Raw genomic sequence first — 17,554 nt, forward strand, 5'->3', positions numbered from 1 at the left:
CACCTGTCCCAAGGGGACATGTGAGAGCTGCAGAGCCTCTCCAGACAAACTTGTTTGTCAAAGCAAGCCACCAGAAAAAGGGACTTCTGGCTGTAGGACCTTGCCAGGAGCCCCATTTGCTGGGCTGGGTCCTGTGGCTCAGCTTTAGCTAAGCTGGGCCACCCCATAACCCAATAACTGACCACAGCTTCCTCCAAGCAGCCAAACCCCAAAAGGTTGAAATAAGGCATTAAAAGTATCTCCTCTACCTCTGGCTGCAGTTACTTTCCTCATCCTTCCCTTCCTGCAACTGAGTTGACTGCTGAGTCTTCATAAAATGATGGAAAATATACTTGCATAAAAAAAGAAATAAAAGCAGAAGAGAAGAAGAAAACAGCAGGCCATGGTTATTTAAACCTGCTATCAACACTTCAGCCATAAGGAACATTGAAATGTTCAGGGCTTTGTCTGAGTTAATTCCTCTGTGAGGGCTTCTGCTGAATCCTAGCAAGAAATATGCATGGATATTTTGATTTCTAAAAAAAAATGAACCAAAACCAGTAAGAGGAAGATAAAGTGGGTTCAGATGGTCAGAAACTATTGTTCCACCTTCAGTCAGCAGAAAACAGCTCAAGGAGATGAACTGCAGAAATGCCTGGATGCTGAGCTGAATGGGAAAAGCTTTTAAAAAAGGCTCTTTCTTAAAGCACCTTTCTTTCAGATGAGACAAAGCCAGCATCCCAGTTGGGGAACAGAGGCTCTGGGTCACTCAGGGGCTGCAGCAGCCCCAGGAGATTCTTCAGACCTGCATTTCCCCAAGGGCCTCCCCAGAGCTCTGAACATGAACAAAAACTGGGTTTCAAATCAACATCCCAGCTTCAGGCCATGCTCCAGTTTTACTGAGCCAGCAGAGGATGAGCAGATGAGGGAAGAAGAGTTCAGCACAGCACCACTTCTCACATTCTCCTGATTTACATGGGTCAGGGTAAACCCCTCTCTTCTCAGGAGAATCTCATCTCTGAATTGCTGTGCTTTTCAAGCAGCTGAGGGCATCAGGGCACTCCCTGGCAAAGGAACAACACAAACCCACCAGACACTCTGGGAAAAGCTCCTTAAGTGTGAACAAACACATCAAATGTGAGGCAAGGAGGAAAGGTGGGAGATCAGGTCAAAAGAGATAAAAGCTGAAAAGGAGAGAAGCCCCATTGCATAATGTGGGGACAGAAATAGGCCAGTTTTGCCTAAATCAATGAGAGTTAGGAACAGGAAAATCAGGGCTTTAGTAGCATGAACTCAAGGAAAAGTTCAGTTTGGCAGAGCAGAACCATCAATGTTGCAGTGGAAATGAGTATCAGCCTGGTGCTGGCAGGGAGTCAGTAATGATGCCTTTATGATATCTGATAACTTACCCAGATATAAATATCTTTTATTGTCCCCACTTTATAAATAATCTGTTAGAAAAGCAACTACTATTAGCCAGGAGATGCACAATTGACTGAAATCATCAAGAACTAAATTGTCACAGCAGAAATAGAAGAACAAGTATCACAAAACTGAAAAGAAAAATCCCCATTGCCTCTTAATGAGGGGAGTGGGGAGCTGTGGAGGGAGCACAGGGTCAGGAACACCTCAGTGTCCACCCTGGAGTGAACAGGGCAGGAGAAAACACGGCATAGAAAAATCTCTGCTTCTCTTGCCTTTACATTCAAATTACACCTGATGTTTCTTCACCTTAAAGAGTATTTTATTCCTTTCAATTTGCAGAGGCACTGAGGAGCTGACCCAGTTCACAAAGAACATTGTCTTGAACAGCCAATTCCCCCTGCAAAGGCAGGGCCACAGCACCTGCTTTAATGGCCAGGAAATGAAGGCAGTGAACCAGGCAATTGCCTCCACAGAAATAAAATAATCAGTCCTTGGGTCAGTTCCTTACTTGAATTTGTAAATTCCAAATGAAAAAGGGAATAAATTCAGTTTTAAATTGCAATGACTGACTTGATGAGAATTTGAGAAAATGCTGATCACACAACCTGAGCATGTGAGCAGTAATACACCAGACTGAAGAGACAGAGCTCTGAATTCTGTTATCCTGACAGGCTGGGGGACATCTTATGCACAAATCCTGATTTCCAATGCAAATAAAAGCCTGGTTTTGCTCAAGCCAGGTTGAACTCTGCAGCCTGATACAGTGATGGGCACCATTTCCAACTGAGTCAGCTCTACCTGGGAGCTGAGACAGGCCAGCAAGTCCCCTGTTGCTGTCCTTCTGCTGATTTTATACAAAAGAACCAAATTTTGAAGGGTGATGATTAAATTCAGGTTTTGTGACTAGGAGCAGGAGGCTGGGAGCTGCTGTTAAAACTCAGGGTAATGCAAATTAAAAAGGAGACTAAATTCATTAGAGATGGACAATATTTCTCATAAAACATCCAGGAGTGAACAACAGAGGTCACATTACAGAGACCACCTATTTAGGAAGATCCAAACAAGCCATGAACACTTTCCCAGCAGAAACATTCAGAAAAATGAAGCAAACAGAAAAGATGGGGACAAAAGCAGAGATGAAGTGTGGTATTTTTGGGGTTCCCCAGACAGAGGAGGGATTAAGGAATCTGACTCCATGTTCTCAGAAGGCTAATTTATTATGATATGATATGATATGATATGATATGATATAAAAGAATACTATACTAAACTACACTAAAGAATAGAGAAAGGATACAGAGAGAAGGCTAAAAGATAAAGAATCTTGTGACTCTCTCCAGAGTCTGACACAGCCTGGCTGTGATTGGTCATTAAGTTAAAACAATTCACATGAAACCAATAAAACAATGACCGAACCACATTCCAAAGCAGCAAAACACAAGAGAAGCAAATCAGATAATTATTGCTTTCATTTTTCTCTGAAGCTTCTCAGCTTCCCAGGAGAATAAGTCCTGGCAAAGGGATTTTTCAGCAAATATGATGGTGACAATGAAGAGTTTTGGGAATGTTATAAATCTTGGTCCTTTAGGGCCCAGCTCACTGATTAAGACTCAGACCAACCTTCCTCAGCAAGGCAGCAACAGGCCACTCACAACCTCTGCTGTTTTTCCCCTTAAATCATCCCCATCAGCAGAGCCAAGGCAACAGCCAGGCTTTTAGAGGAACACACACCCAGGATGTACCAAGAGCAGCCACCAACAAATGCTGGAGATGTTCCTTGGGGAGTGCCACAGGCACTGAAATGCCCATCAGGAATTAAACAGCTTGGATCTGTAAGTCACAGCTGTAGAAATTCCCCTTGTACCCTTCTCAGTCTCTTGCTCCTCCTCCAGAAGCCCCACTGTGACATATGTGTATTTTATGATTGGCTTTTCACAAATATTCAAATGAATATTATATGTGTTGTGTTAGAAAGTAATGCTGTATTAATTTTCTGAAGTGGTGTGTTAAATATAGTTTTAGGTTATAACATAATGTTAAAATAGAAACTATGCTGTGTAAGATACTTTTTTATAAAGAAAGGTCTTGCACCAGATAGCAGCCACAGGACACCCAAATCTCTCAGAGAAAGAGAATTTATTGCTCCATTATCGAGTTCTTCCTGCCTCACTCAGCCCCGAAGACACCATCAGGATTCAGAGGAAGAAGCTGACACTGCCCAGACAGAATCCTGAGTTTGAATGGAATTTTTGCATCATGTATGAGGTGTATGAATATGCAACAGGCTGTTGCTTTTAAGGGTTAATCCTCTGTTAATGTGGGGCCTTTTTTGGGCTTATTTTGCCCAGAAAAGATACCCAGACTGTCTGTAACTCTTTGTTTTTATTGTCTCGTATTGTCCTAATCCAAATTGTCCAAATTATTATTACTCTAACTAGATTACTATTTTTATAACCATTTTGTTATCATTAAACTTCTAAAATTAAAAAAACCCCAAGTGATTGGCATTTTTCACACCCACCCTAAGCACAACCCATGCTGCACTGCCCTCCCCTGGACAAAAACAACCATTCCAAACCTCAAGTTTGAGAATGTCGTGCTGCAGCTTGCGCTGGAAGTCCAGGAAGTGGGAGATGGTGAGCTTGCCCTTGAGGTCAGCCCCGAAGAAGTAGGTGGTGAGGGCGGAGTTGAAGCCGGTCTTGAGGGTGTTGCCGGTGGTGGAGCGGTCCCGGTGCCGCATGCCCATGCTGGTCTGCGAGCGGATGATGCTCTGCACCTGCAGACACAGCCAGATGGCACCGTCAGAACCAGTCAAGAGCCCGTGGCATCCTCTGGGGAGGGGTACCAGCTGCTGGCTTCTCTGTGCTAGGAAAATGAATCCACAAACATCAGAGGTTTATTGTGACCGTGTTCACAGCGGTCTCAGGTTGAGGGAAGAGATGAGGATCTGACTCCATGTTTCAGAAGGCTTGATTTATTGTTTTATGATATATATTACATTAAAACTATACTAAAAGAATAGAAGCAAGAATTTCATCAGAAGGCCAGCTAAGAATAGAGTAAGAAAGAATGGTAACAAAAGTTTGTGGCTGGGGCTCTGTGTCTCAGCCAGCTGACTGTGATTGGCCTATAATTGGAAACAACCAACATGGGCCAATCCCAGATCCACCTGTTGCATTCCACAGCAGCAGATAATCAATGTTTACATTTTGTTCCAGAGGCCTCCCAGCTTCTCAGGAGGAAAAATCCTAAGGAAAGGATTTTTCATAAAAGATGTCAGCGACAGTTTATGTCCAAAAAGGAGACAGAGGAGTCCTTTCACTTTATATGAATAAAGGGAGAGGCCATGGGACATTCCCCTGGGATCTCTCCAATTTTTGGGGGATGCAGCCTCCTTTTTATCCCAATTTCCCAGCCCCATTTCCCTTCTCTCTTTCCCCATTGGTTGAGGTATTTGGAAGGTACAGACTTCCCAAAACGCCTGATACCATGCTGGAATTCAGGACATCCCTCTGGCTGTCCTGGATTGTCAGGACCCCTGCCAGGGGGCTCAGAGACCCTGGCACAGAGCCCAGAACATCTGTGGCTTTGATTATGACCCATGGAAAAAATTACCAACCTTATATGAAGATTTGCAAGCCATGAAAGTACAAGTAGAATAATAATTAGTTTGTCATGGAATGAAAAATAGATTTTTTGGGGTTTTTAGAATGGGGGTTCAGGGGGGCAAGATGGAGGAATCTGGGCGTGTCCAGCCTTTCTCCTTCTTCTTCTTCTTGGCCTCCATCTTCTGCTGTGATGTTGGCACTTTTGGATTGGTTTAGAAGCTCACTGTCTAACATAGGTGATAGGTATTGGGAAGTTATGGTAAATAATGTACAGGTAGTTTTTAGTATAAAAAGATAATACCACCTCAGGGGCAGGCAGAATGTCTCTGTCTGTCCTGCTGAATGGACCTGGACAGGCCAGAGAAAGAATTTTATAGATAAGAAATAATAAACAACCTTGAGAACGAGAACTGAAGAGTTCTGACTCCTTCTTCAGCTGCTGGGCTGGGAAAAGAGACTTTCTAATGCATCTCAGGGTCACCAAAGATTCCCCTCTAATGTACAATCCTCCCTTTTAAGTTTTAATTCTCATGGAATTTAGGGGTTTTTCTTCTCCATTGTTTCTGTCATCTTTCAATGTCTAATTTCACTGATCAGCAGACCTAAAGTTTATTTGTAAAAGCAAATATCTTTTTCCATTCATCAACCAGTGGAATCCTTCCCATTGTTTATCTCCCAGTGCTGGTTTTATCTACCAGCAGACCCACAGCTTGTCTGGAAAGACAAATCTTCCATTCCTCTCATCTGGGTCTGGACTGAAGGCACTTGAGACAGTAGCTCATGTTCAGACTCAGGTGTTTATTATTTCTTATCAGTAAAACAGTCTCACTGCTGTGAGTTCAGCAGCTTTTCATTAGAAGGCACCAAATGGCCAACAATCTCTTGTTCCAAGGGCTTTTAAGACTAAACTATCCAATGAAGAATTGACACCTGGATTATTTTCCCTTTTAACCCAATAACTGATCCCAAAGAGCTGCAATGGGGACTTTTCCACCCAATTACAAAATGCCACCCAAACCCATGGAGAAGGAGGAAGAAGAAACCCAGGATGACATCCTGTGCCCTCCACCTTGCTTCCATCCACAACACACTAAAAATCCCAAACCCTCAATTTCTCACCAAGTGATACACCTACACTGCTCTCTATAATCTATTGCACACTTTTGTGGGTTTCAGTCTATTCTGGAGTGTAGGAAACTTTCTCCATGAATGAGGGACAAAGTCAGTGCTGCCCTGGGGGTCAGGGCAGACAGAGAAATATTCCTGGTGCTCTGGGTTTCCACAATCCTTCTTTCTTTTCCTTCTAAAACAATTCTCAGGAGACACAACAATTAAAAAATTTGGCTGAGCTTTAGAGAATCACAGAATGATTCAGGCTGGAAGTGACCCTTAAGACCATCTAGTTCCAAAACCCTTCCATGGGCAGGGACACTTCCCACTAGACCAGCTTGCTCCAAGCCCTGTCCAGCCTGGCCTTGAACACCTCTAAGGATGAGGAGTCCACAGCCTCTCTGGCCAACCTAGGCTCTGGCTTTTTCAAATGCTTAAAATGAGTTTGAGGAAACAATTCAGCCAGCTTGCAGATAATCGTTCCAGAGCTGATCCCACCCCTGGTCAGCAGAGCAGCTTCTTCCCAACAAAATCCCAGGAGGTGTGGAAGCTGCAGCAAGCACAGAATTCACAGAATTACCAGGTTGGAAGAGACTTTCAAGATCATTGAGTCCAATCCAGCCCCAACACATCAACTAAATCCTGGCACCCAGTGCCACATCCAAACTTTTCTTAAATAAAAGATTTTCCCCACATCCAGGCATTATAGGGAAGAAAAAACTCTTCAAATGTTTTAGAGTTTCCACTCCTTTACTGCCCATCCTTGTGAGCTCACAACACATTTCTTCCCACTCATGCACAAATCCTGGGGTTTTCAACCCAAGGGCACCCTCTCCTTGCTGCCTGCTGCTCTCTGCCACAGTTGGAAGTTCCTCCATCCCTGGGGCTGTCCCACCCAGCACAACAGGCTCTTCAAAAGAACTTCCCTACTCCATAAAAGATGCCAAAAGGTTGACCATGAAGGATGTGACAGCCTGAAAATCCAAGAGTGTGTTATTTTAAGGGTTCTGGGCATATTTAAGGGGGCGGCCAAGCCAAATGCAGCCATGCCCTCTCTCCATGCTCAGGTATCTCACTAAGCTACCAAGTCCATCTGAGTGATTATTGCTGGGGTATGAGAAGCCAGGCTTATTCTCTGTGTGTAACTTACCTTTTCCAACAAGGCAGCAAAAGGATTCATATTAAGGACAACAAGTTTGAAATAGAAGGGAAAAAAGCCACCTGACAGCCCAGGCTTCCCAAAGCTCCAGCAACCACCCCTGCTTTGCCATCAGCCTCTTCCCCCTGCTGACAAAAGCTGGAAGGGAGGAAGAAAAGCAGCTGCCAAGAGCTCCAGCTGTCACAAGGATGCCAGAACCTCATTATTGTGGTATTCAGTGTGTTCAACCTTTTCCTAATGAGAGTGAGTGCTGGAACAGCCCCAAAGGAGATGCTGTAGAGGAAAACACCACACTATTGCTGCTGGGTTCACCTTGCTGGAAACCCTGCCTCCCAACCAGAGACTGCTGCCTGTTCTTCCACAAGGAAAATCAACTAGAGGAGAGAAAAAAGAGGAAAAAAGTACAGCAAAGAGGTTTTGAGGCTTTTTGGTTACTCTGATGTGAGGAAGGATGTGGGGTCACCTAATTATGGCCTTTCAGTGCCTAAAGGGAGCCTGCAAGAAATATAGAGAGAGACTATTTACAAGGGTAATGGCTTTATACTGAAAGAGAGGAGCTTTAGACTACATTTTGAGAGGAAATTCTTCTCTGTGTGGGTGGTGAGGCCATGGCACAGGTTGCCCAGAGAAGCTGTGGCTGCCCCATTCCTGGAAGTGCTCAAGGACAAGCTGGACAGAACATGAAACAACCTGGGACAGAGGAAGGTGTCCCTGCCCATGGCAGGGGGTTGGATTGAGATGATCTTTAAGGTCCTTTCCAACCCAAACTATTCAGGAATTCTCTGTTTTTTCCACTGTAAATAGCAACTCCTCAGTTTGCTTTGTGCTTCACTGTTAACTGTGAGCTCTGCATGCAGCACAGTTTGGAGACAAATATTTATAAACTGTCTGAAGCAAGGCAATTTAAGGCCAGCTTGGAAAAGTGCCCCTGTTTCTACATCAGTGTTTACCACACTGCAGACTGCTCCACAGAGCAGCTTTTCCTGCCTGTTATTTATGTGGAATCCTAGGGCTCTCTTTTCCTCTCCCATCTGTAACAAGTGTTGGACAGGTTGAAAATGCACCTGTGGGCACTGGAGCCACAATGATTGAAGCAGTCCCTGTTTTGGGTAATCCTTTCAATGATCCAGAAAGGGAGGCACCACTGCAAGGAGCTGCCCTCACCCCAGCTCATCAATCCTGCAAGGACAGGGAGCTCTGAGATGCTCCACTCTTTTTTGTTCCTATTTCAGCCTAAGTGTTTGTCATGTTTCATCTTTTGTACCAGATGAGGGGAAAAATATATATTAAAAGAGTTAAAGACTCAAAGAGAAATCACCAGTAACACTGCATGCATGTTTTCTACTTTTCAGCCAGCTTTTCTTTAAAAACAGAGGAGTAAACTAACAATTTATATGCCAAAGGATGAAGAATTGAAGGTAATACTGATGCAAGCACCACATTATTCAAGACTAAGCACTAACCACATGCCTCAACTGGATAAAAACCCTGAAATTCTTCATCAAGGCAAGAAGAAATGAACTGGTTTTTTATTAGGCAGTTAAAGCCTTCAGCTAAGTCACATATGAGCTAAATTACTGAAGTAATTTTCTTTCCTGATGAGGTTTTCAAAGATCAGTGAGAAGAGGGACCTGCTGTTGGCTGCCTCCAAAGAGAAGGTGTGAGGGAGGAATAGGAAGTTCATTCCCACGTGCTCACAGCCAGCAAGGATGGAATGATGCTTCCCTGGTGTCCTTTTCTTCCCCCTCTTCTTCCATCCATTCTCCCCAAAACGATGTTGCTCTTTCAAAGTGCTGCACAATCCCTGAGAGGGTCAGTTCCAGCTGCTCCTGCCAGGTGAGATTAACAGGACAGAGCTGCAAACCCTGCCATCCTTCATGCTCTTCCTGAGGTATTTCCATAAGGAGTGAAAAACAGGATTTATCACATAAACAATTGTTTGTAATGTTAGATGTTTGCATAATGAGATATATGTGCCTCCCACTGGAGCTGTGTTTGTTCTGGCAGCAAATCAGTATCTTCACAGATATCTTCTCACTTTCCAAAACAGCTCCTTCATCCTCTTACTCTCAGCCTTCACCCAACTATTCTGATGCTAACCAGGAACTTTATTCCTTTCTATACAAGCAGTGACACAGGTAACCAGCTTAACAAAAATACCTTCCCCTTCCTAAGGATATTTATGTGACTTAATGCATGCATAACTTCCCCTGGTCTACTGGATGATTTTAAATAATTGAATTCAATTTTGTACCCTCATCTTCACAGCAATTAGGAAACATTCATCTTGTAGAAATGTTCCTTTTTCATTTTAGGTGGCTCTAATAAAAAAGCCAAATGTGACACCTGAGTTAGCACCTTGGCACCACTGCATTTTTAGTAGGAGGTTAATTGTTCTCTGCTTTTCTTAAATTCATCTATCTCCATAATTGATTTCATTCTAGAACACTGCAACTACCATAAATCACCTTTTGGGCTGTTCAATATGATCACATAGCTGCAGTGGAGTGCTGTCTCCATGCACTATGCAGATAGAAGAACTGTGGTTTTTGCTTGGGGAAAGGAAGGTGCTGGGACCCAGGACATTCCTCTGGCTGCCCTGGGTGATTCCAGACCCTGGCAGGGGCTCAGAGATCTTGGCATGGAGTCACAAACACCTGTGCCTTTGATTTTAGCCCATGGAAACAATTACCAACTTTGTGTGAAGAGTTACAAGCCACAAGAGTTTGAGTAAAATGATAGTGAATTTGTCACAGGGTGAGAAAGTAGAATTGTAGGGTTATAGAACGGGGGTTCAAGAGGCAAGATGGAGGAATCTGGGCATGTCCTGTCCTTCTTCTTCTTGTCCTCCATCTTCTGCTGTGATGGTGACACTGTTTGATTGGTTAAGGGTAGAGACAGACTGTCTAACATAGGTGATAGGTATTGGAGAATTATTGTAAATAAAGTACACGTAGTTTGTAGTATAAAAAGTCAACACCACCCCAAGGGCAGTGACTGTGCCACAACCCAACCTGCTGGACAGAGCTCAGCAGGTCAGAGAGAGAAGGTAACAGATAAGAGAAATTAAACAACCTTGAAAAGCAGAACCAAGGAATTGAGACTTCTTTGGTCATAGGGCTGGGAAAATACTCTTTAATACCTCGGGGTCATCTCAGCCACAGAACCCCAAGAGGAAGGAACGTGACCAAAACCCCAGGTTTACATTTCAAGCTGCCAAGTGAAGTGATGTCAGACTGCAAATCAACACACTCCACCCTCCTCAGAGTCCAAAGTGTGCATCTAAACCCCTGCACTTCCCCAGATCTATTCCATGGCTCTGGAGCAAGCTCGTGATGATGACATCATACACACAGGTAATAATTTAGGGAGGATGACAGCAAAAAGATTAGAGAGGGATGTAATTCAACAGACCTCCTTTGCCACTAGTTCTTCCCATTTATAGCAAGTGCCCCAAGCACGACCTTGTGGAGACTCTTCTGCAGTTAATTACTCATGGAGCCAACTCATGAGGAAGAATCTGTCCCTGGATTCTCCAGGGCTGCTTTGTTCTTTAGTAGCAAATGCATTTAAATTTCCTTTTACAAATAGCACACACTGGTGATTCAGGATGTGATTTCAGGGTGTTTATAAGTTCCCAATATCTTAAGGCTAGAAACAGGCAAGGAAAATCACACTCTTCTGCCTGGGGAGGGCAAATCTTTTCCCCACTGCCAGCTCAAGCCTTCAATCTATTCTCACTCAGACACGACCATAAATCACAGCTTACAGGAAGAGCTCACCAGTATCAGACATGAAGGCTAAACTCATTAAAACACCTGCAGCCAACTCTATGTTGATGAAGCCTTGTAAGAAGTAGAGGGCTAATGAAAATATGCTCTCAGTAACACGTTTTAGGATTACACTGGAATAAGTGGATAAACCCTCCTCTGAAGCAGATTCACCTTGGCTATTCTCTGAAGACAAAATTAAGGAATGCAGTAGAAGCTGTGAAGGCAGTAGGATCAAAATCCCACTTTATCAGTAGAGTGAAAAAAAGTTCTTTTTCTACCTTGAAGGTGACTTTTTGTAAAGAAAATGTTACAGAATCATAGAATGTTTTGGGTTGGAAGGGACCTTAAAGCTCATCCAGTTCCATCCCCTGCCACAGGCAGGGACACCTTCCACCAGACCAGGTTGCTCCAAAGCTCACACAGCCTGGCCTTGAATGTTGGTGGCAAAGTCACAGGAAACCTGAGTTTGTCCTGCTGCTTGTCCTGGTTGAATGAAAAAATTTCTCTTGACACATGCAGTTTAAAGAAACAAACAGCAGCACTGAAGCAGCACAGCAGAGCATAGAAGGGAAAGGTGCAAACCAGCAATGAGCACAAAAATGAAGGCAGTAACATCACAGAGGGATGCTGTGCTTATGGCTCAGGTGCCACAACACTCATTGCTCAACTTGCCTGCTCAAACTCCTCCATGTCCACCTCGCCGTCGCCGTTCAGATCAAACATCTTAAAGGCAATTTCAAAATTCCTCTGGGGAGCTACACAAAATACCCAACAAAACACAAAAAACAGTTAGCAAAGATACAAAAGCTCAATTAAAAAACAGCACAAGTTCTGAATTACTTTATCCAAAAGAAATTTTGCTCAATTCTTTCAATTTTAGTGTTGAAATGCAGCTTGTAGGAACCTCTAGCTATGAGCTTCACAGTACTCCTTTCACCAAAGGTCTTGACAAGGAGTTGTAAGGAGGAAATGTTTCTGGAACATTTATTCTATTTACAGGTGGGAAAAGCTGGAAAGCAAGATGCCACCTGTTATTTCCAACAACAGTTAACAGAAAATGAAGCTGCAGCAAGAGCTCCAGCCTGTTCCATGCAGTCCACCACCAGTTTGGCCAGAGGATGTTCCCCAGGCACTGCACTCTCTGTGCTTCCCATGGGTGAGGAGCAGAGCTGGGATCTGGGCACTTCTCTCAGCTCCTGCCTCTCTGTACAAATTTTAACAAATCATGCCCACCCTGTCTGAGCCCAGTCATGGCTCTGAGATGAGCTGTGGGCTGCAGCTCACGAGCTGAGACGTGGCTGTACCTCATTTTTCATTGCATTTAGCCTGTGCTGTCACGGTCTGTTTAGTCAGAACTGCAAAGGCATCACTTCCCAGCCAGCCACGCTCGTCTCCCTGCAGCCCACCACAGGATTTCAGCACATTTCCATTTTGGGCTCTGGAACCCATTGCTGTTTGAAGCTACAACGCAGTGCCACAATTTTTTCCCAAATTAAGTTAATATATGAGGATTTATCATGCTCTGCTACTTTCAAATACACACCTCCTACAGGATTTGTGGTGTTTGCTGGGATTTCTAGGGAATCCTCAAGGTTATAACTAATGCTAAGGCTGTCATCTCAAGTGATCAGTTAAACTTAGCTGCTTTTTTCATTTCCCACATCTAATGTAGATCACTGGAGAGGTTCAGCTCTTTTAAATTTCATCTGTACAATCAACTTTTAATGTTTCCAGTGGATGCTCAGGGTATAATGAGGTTTTGCATCCACTCTTCTGTGGGAAGGCACTTCCCAGACGGGGGTGGCAGAGGGGAGACAAAGAGGAATCACTCAGACAAAAGGAAATGAATATGGAATTAAGTGAACTAGATTTTGGATATTTGTTACAGCTCCAGTTCAAAACTTTCACACTGTGTTTTCTCCTTGCTATAATAATGACTAGCACTTTATCAGGAAAGGATTCAGCAGACAGGTTAATGAGACCCTTTTCCCAAACACTCTGTGCCCAAAATAGATGAGTAAGGGCACTGGGGCTGATGGCAGGGACAGCCTGTCAGGACCTGCTTGATATCCCCAGCACACGTGGTGCTGCTCTTATCATCCTGCACCTCCAGCTTCCCCCTGCCAAGCCCTCGAGCCTGGAATTCCGGACACCACGTGCAGGAGCAGCCTCTCCTGTGACCACAGCCACGTGCTGGGTCATCCCCCTTCCAGCCACATCCCTGCTGGGCCTCCCACAGCTCCTCCCTCCTTCACTGCTGTCCCTCATTAACTCGGTGTTAATTCACCTGGGGACAGCCAGTCCCCAGTACCACCTTCATAATCTCTCCAATGATAAATCAAATTTAAGGGATTAAGCCTCCTCTGTATCCATCCAGTGTCTCCAGTGATTATTTCTCCATTTTCTTGAAGAGCAACAAGCTTCCAACAACCCCCTTAATATTTCAAGAACATGTACAATTTCATTCACTTTAACTGCATGAAAGCCTGGAGGCAATTTCCTCTTATTAGCCCCAAAATCTGGCACCAGGGGAATGGTGTTTCCTCTGTGAGGAAGAGGAGGAACAGACAAAACTCTCATGTAGTTACAAGGTTGTAGAAAAAGAGCAGTCAACACCTATTTCTTACCCCATTTTCTCTACCAGGATATAATGATGTTTATTTAAAGATTGGGACATATTTCTTACTCCATTTTCTCTACCAGGATATAATGATGTTTATTTAAAGTTTGGGAAATTTGTTATTCCTTGTGAAAAACTGTCACAGGTTGGGGTTTTTTCTCCCCTTTCTATGGAAATAGATAATACCACATCCCATTTGTGCAGACACATGATGAACAGAGTAAAATACTCACTTGTCCCTCACAAGGGCCATTTCCCTCCTTTTCCATCTCTAAACAGACATTTCCATGAGTAATGTATCAAAGCCCCAGAGGAGAACAACACCTCCAAAATTTAAATGAGCAGTTCAGCATCAAAAATCTGCAGGATCAGTATTTTCTAAAGGCAGGGAAGGGTGGCTTTAAATTGGCAAATTCAATTACTTCACTCCTTCAGCTAATAAATGGCATGGCTGGTTTCCTCCTTTGATCTACATATCCAGCTCCAATTACCTGGAATGACACTTCCATCCCAACAATGTGACCCTGAGCCAGGGGAACCAGAGGGCACCCAAGACAATTAGCTCATCCCACTGCTGCTCAGGAAGGAATGTTCATTAGAGATGTACACCCCTGGTGCCCAGGACTGGATTTATGGGGCCTGGCTCAGATGATTTCTGCCTCTCCCCTTGGCTGGGATGCTTCTGGCCAGGATTTATGTGGCAAGAGCTGCCCCAAGAGCTGCCAATCCCACTGTGCCTGCCTTGCCCATCACCACAGCCTGCACAAGCTCCATTCCCTTCCTCTTCCTGCACTTATATCCCTCAAACTTATAAACCATAAAATCAGCAGACACCAGATTGCCCAGCTAAATGTGGCCTTTCCCTCCCTCTTCTATTTTGCCCCCCAAATTTTACCATTTCCAGCTGCAGCATCTCTAAATTTCCCCACTGCCTCCTTAATCAAGATGCCTCCAAACAAACTCAAAATTCCTCCTGCAGCGGTGTCCAAAGCCATTTAAAGGATCTTTGGTTCTCATATGGCCTAATGCCTGCCTTGGTAAGGGAAAACCACCTCTGGATTTCCCCCAAGTGCTCTGCTGCACTCCCAGCTCTCTCTGGTTGTGTGAGCTGTCTCCTCACCATCCTTTTCCACATTATTAAAAATAGAGACTGCTTCACTGCAACTGATTTCCCTTGGGCAATGAGGCAGAAACTGTTCAGGACAACTGCAGTTTCTTTTTTAGCTTTATTTCTATCTTTAGATGTTCAGGAGGATCCTCCAAAGCATTAACATGGAAGCATGGAATAGTTTGGGTTGGAAGGGACCTCAGAAATCACCAATTTCCAATCCCTTCCATTGGGCCAACATGAGTGAAAATGTGGAGCTGAAGCCCACACCACTATCAGTGAACTCCTAGCTCAGAGATATATGGAAAGACTCATATATACAGACCTAGGCATAGATAGAGGCAAAGATCTGGATTAAATGATCCTTCAGATCCATAATTGCATCAGCTGTCCATGCCAAGTTGTTTTTTCAACTAACCCAGGATTTAGTGCAAAGGGCAATTAACACTTTCCTTGATTCACTTGTTCCAATCAAATATTTGGGGACAGAAAGAAAGCAAATAAAGCAGAACCCAAACACAGGAATGGTGGAGAGATGAGTGTCCTCCAGCAGCAAACAAATAACAAGCAGCAGCACTGACCACAAGGAAAAAACCCACTTGGATCCAGCAGGGCAAAGCCCCTGGGAAGCCCTGAGGGATGAGATGGCTTCATTAGACATCTTTAAGCCTATGATGCCATTTTAAACTATTTTCAATTATTCAATGGACCAATTTGCAGCACTCAATTGCTCTTTACAGCCCTGTGCTCTCAGCAGAAGCAATGCACTCTGAAAGACATTAAAAGCTCGCTGATGAGAAAGGCCACATTTCCTTGGGTTTGTGCTCATTTGGGATCTTTTATTTCCCAAAAACTCAACATTTGGAGACCCCTCTCAGTGTACCTTGCTCTCTGACCTCCAGCAGAGGAACTGCATTTAAGAAAACCAAAGTCCTAACACACTTTTGGAGAATATCCACTGCTCCCTCCTCATGGAGCTGGGAATTTCTTTGCCAAAACAGGGTGATTTTTGGTGATCTTACTTAGAGGAGGAAGTAAAACTTCTGGCTACTCCTTAGAAAACACTGGAATATCTTGTCTTTTGGTGGGAATTTATACACAAAGCAGCTCATGGCTCCCAAGGCTTAATAACTCCCCAAGCAACTCCAGTGTGGGAAGAAGGATCAGGAACTCAGCTGGGAAAAATCAGTTATTTGGAGTTAAATATCCTAGGGTTGCTTCTTCTCCATTTATCCCAAAATGAAGAAAAATAGATGTGCAAAGGCCACAGTACCCTGAAAGTGAATCAATCCCCAATTAACAGAGTCCTGAAGCAGAGACAGCTATCCATAGAATACAGATGGCTGAGCCCCAGCTGCAGTAAATATAAGGGAAAAAAACCCATTAAACTTAATGTTGCAGATATTTTCCTTTCATTATTACTCCACCATTTCAGAAAATGAATCCAAATCACACCAAGTTGGTTTTTTTTAATGTTAATCAACCCAGAAATGTAAGTAACAGGCAGCTAAAAAACTGAGCCCACAGCACTGAGCCACAATATCATAGGTTCTAGAGGAGAAATGGGTTATTTCTTCTCACAAAGAAGGATCAGAACTAACTCTGAAATAAGGCAAGTGTGTCAGCTTGGGATACCAGGGAGAAATTCTTCCCTGGGAGGGTGGGGAGGCCCTGGCACAGGGTGCCCAGAGAAGCTGTGGCTGCCCCTGGATCCCTGAATTCCCCCATCCCATCCCATCCCATCCCATCCCATCCCATCCCATCCCATCCCATCCCATCCCATCCCATCCCATCCCATCCCATCCCATCCCATCCCATCCCATCCCATCCCATCCCATCCCATCCCATCCCATCCCATCCCATCCCATCCCATCCCATCCCATCCCATCCCATCCCATCCCATCCCATCCCATCCCATCCCATCCCATCCCATCCCATCCCATCCCATCCCATCCCATCCCATCCCATCCCATCCCATCCCATCCCATCCCATCCCATCCCATCCCATCCCATCCCATCCCATCCCATCCCATCCCATCCCATCCCATCCCATCCCATCCCATCCCATCCCATCCCATCCCATCCCATCCCATCCCATCCCATCCCATCCCATCCCATCCCATCCCATCCCATCCCATCCCATCCCATCCCATCCCATCCCATCCCATCCCATCCCATCCCATCCCATCCCATCCCATCCCATCCCATCCCATCCCATCCCATCCCATCCCATCCCATCCCATCCCATCCCATCCCATCCCATCCCATCCCATCCCATCCCATCCCATCCCATCCCATCCCATCCCATCCCATCCCATCCCATCCCATCCCATCCCATCCCATCCCATCCCATCCCATCCCATCCCATCCCATCCCATCCCATCCCATCCCATCCCATCCCATCCCATCCCATCCCATCCCATCCCATCCCATCCCATCCCATCCCATCCCATCCCATCCCATCCCATCCCATCCCATCCCATCCCATCCCATCCCATCCCATCCCATCCCATCCCATCCCATCCCATCCCATCCCATCCCATCCCATCCCATCCCATCCCATCCCATCCCATCCCATCCCATCCCATCCCATCCCATCCCATCCCATCCCATCCCATCCCATCCCATCCCATCCCCATCCCATCCCATCCCATCCCATCCCATCCCATCCCATCCATCTGAGAGATGAACAGAGGAAGACCAGGTGAAGGGTGCAGGCTGACAGAGCCTCCCATGCTCCAGAGTCTTCAAATCACTTGGGAACATCCCAAA

General features: G+C 44.9%; 1 protein-coding gene across 4 annotated transcripts in view; it reads right to left on the reverse strand.

Annotated features, from left to right (window-relative positions):
* Positions 1 to 17,554, reverse strand: part of MICU1 (mitochondrial calcium uptake 1) — a 92,210-nt gene that overhangs the window by 25,369 nt on the left and 49,287 nt on the right. For all 4 annotated transcript variants that reach the window (XM_063164171.1, XM_063164173.1, XM_063164172.1 and 1 more), the window contains 2 exons: positions 11,727 to 11,809; positions 3,983 to 4,180 (listed from right to left, as the gene is read on the reverse strand). In XM_063164171.1, the coding sequence (XP_063020241.1) occupies positions 3,983 to 4,180; positions 11,727 to 11,809 (281 nt within the window). The remainder of the gene's footprint in view (positions 1 to 3,982; positions 4,181 to 11,726; positions 11,810 to 17,554) is intronic.

The sequence above is a fragment of the Melospiza melodia genome, chromosome 9 (genome assembly GCF_035770615.1).
Source record: "Melospiza melodia melodia isolate bMelMel2 chromosome 9, bMelMel2.pri, whole genome shotgun sequence".
Classification (NCBI taxonomy): Eukaryota; Metazoa; Chordata; class Aves; order Passeriformes; family Passerellidae; genus Melospiza; species Melospiza melodia.